The following is a 1,634-nucleotide window of genomic DNA, read 5'->3' on the forward strand; positions in this document are numbered from 1 at the left end:
AGGCCCCAGGTTTTGGGCTCTGTTTTGTTTTGGTTTCAGTTTTCAGGACCTAGGAGCGAGTCCTGGCTACGACCCAGAATAACTCCGTTTATTTGCCTTATTTTTGCCCATTTCTGGGCTTTCTGCCCTCCCATCGCTCAACAGGGACAGTTTATTTTTGCACTTTTTGGGGTGTTTGGGGTGTCTGCGCTTCGGGGTTGTTGATCATCTGGATAATAAATACCTCACGTTAATTGCCCTTCTGCTCATGTGATAATCAAGAAACATGGCTTTAAAAAATAATAAATCAACTTGTCAGCGTCGTGGAGGGCTTGAATTCACCTTTTTCTCCTCTTTTTGCAGGCCAATATCCTGCCCCACCGTCCTACCCGGTCCAGTCCCCCCCAAACCCCGCCGTGTACCCCCCAACCGTGCCCCTGCCGCAGCCGCCGCCGTACACTGACGCCCCCCCGGCGTACTCCGAGGTAGGGGAGGGGGATCCTCCAAAGGAAAAAGAATCAAAATCGCTGAAAATGTTGATAATTGTGGGGGTTTTTTAACCTGGGGACTCATTTGCTGCCGAGATCTGGCTCATCCCCTCAAAAGTGCAAACGTTCAAAGCTTCCCCTTGCTTTAAGAGGACAAATTTCACCATAAAATGAAAATAACTCTGTGTTGGAGGGGTTAAAAACTCTCCAAAAGTGGGGAAAAACGTCATTTTTTAACCTTACTTCCTTAATTCTTCAAAGTAAACGCTCGGGGAGGGGATCCCCTTGTGCAAGCGGGAGGGTGAAAGTCCACGTCGCGGCTCGTGACCTGGGCGTGGGCTATGAATAATTCTCTCATGTTTTTTAATTTTTCCCAGCTTTACCGGCCCAGTTTCGTGCCCCTGGGAGCCGCCACTGTCCCCACAATGTCAGCGGCGTATCCGGGCGCCTCCGTATTCCTGCCCGTGGCGCAGTCGGTGGCCGTGGGGCCACTGGGCTCCTCAGTGCCCGTGGCCTATTACCCCGTGGGGCCGGTTTATCCCCCAGGCTCCACCGTCCTCGTGGAAGGGGGTTTTGATGCTGGAGCCAGGTTTGGGGCCGGCGGCACCGCCAGCATCCCCGTGAGTATAAACCTGTCCCCAGAACCTCGCCTTAGAGGTTTGCAGGGGAGAAAATCTCTTTTTTTCCTTAAAAATCCCGTATTTCTGACCTGATCTGTGACCTGGGAGGAGAGTGGGCTCCTGCTTTCACGCTGAGGGTTTGCTGTCTCAAATGTGGGCTTGTGGGTGGCTCTGGCTCGTTGTGTCACCAGTGTTAGCCCTGGTTTGGCTTGGTGGCCGTGGTGTAATGGGCTCTGAGGGGGGCAAGCCAGCAGGCCTCTGTGGCAACCTGAATTTCCCTGGCCCAAAATCTGGACGTGGCCTCCATGGTGCAGCTGTGGGAGGTTCCTGCTCTACCCGTGGCTTGTGGCTACGTGAAGATCTCGATCCCTGGCTCACAGCCTCCTCGGGGTGGGCACAAAGCTGGGCTGTGGGGTTGAAAAGAGCACAGGCCAAGGTGGCCACCAGCACCATGGCCTGGACCAGAACTGGGGAGCCCGCCCCTCAAATCCCGGGGTCAGGTTTGGGCCCCAAAAAGGACATTGAGGGGCTGGAGCGTGGCCAGAGA

At 54.7% G+C, this 1,634-nt stretch overlaps 1 protein-coding gene across 1 annotated transcript; it reads left to right on the top strand.

The window, feature by feature from the left end:
- Positions 1-342: 342 nt before the first annotated feature.
- Positions 343-1,087, top strand: DAZAP2 (DAZ associated protein 2; the record flags this gene model as incomplete). Its single annotated transcript, XM_010194464.1, has 2 exons — positions 343-464; positions 845-1,087. Coding segments are annotated over 2 exons (365 nt in total), but the record flags the coding sequence as incomplete, so codon positions are not given.
- Between the last annotated feature and the right edge of the window lie 547 nt (positions 1,088-1,634).

Source organism: Mesitornis unicolor, unplaced genomic scaffold (assembly GCF_000695765.1).
Source record: "Mesitornis unicolor isolate BGI_N332 unplaced genomic scaffold, ASM69576v1 scaffold29501, whole genome shotgun sequence".
NCBI classification, from domain to species: Eukaryota; Metazoa; Chordata; class Aves; order Mesitornithiformes; family Mesitornithidae; genus Mesitornis; species Mesitornis unicolor.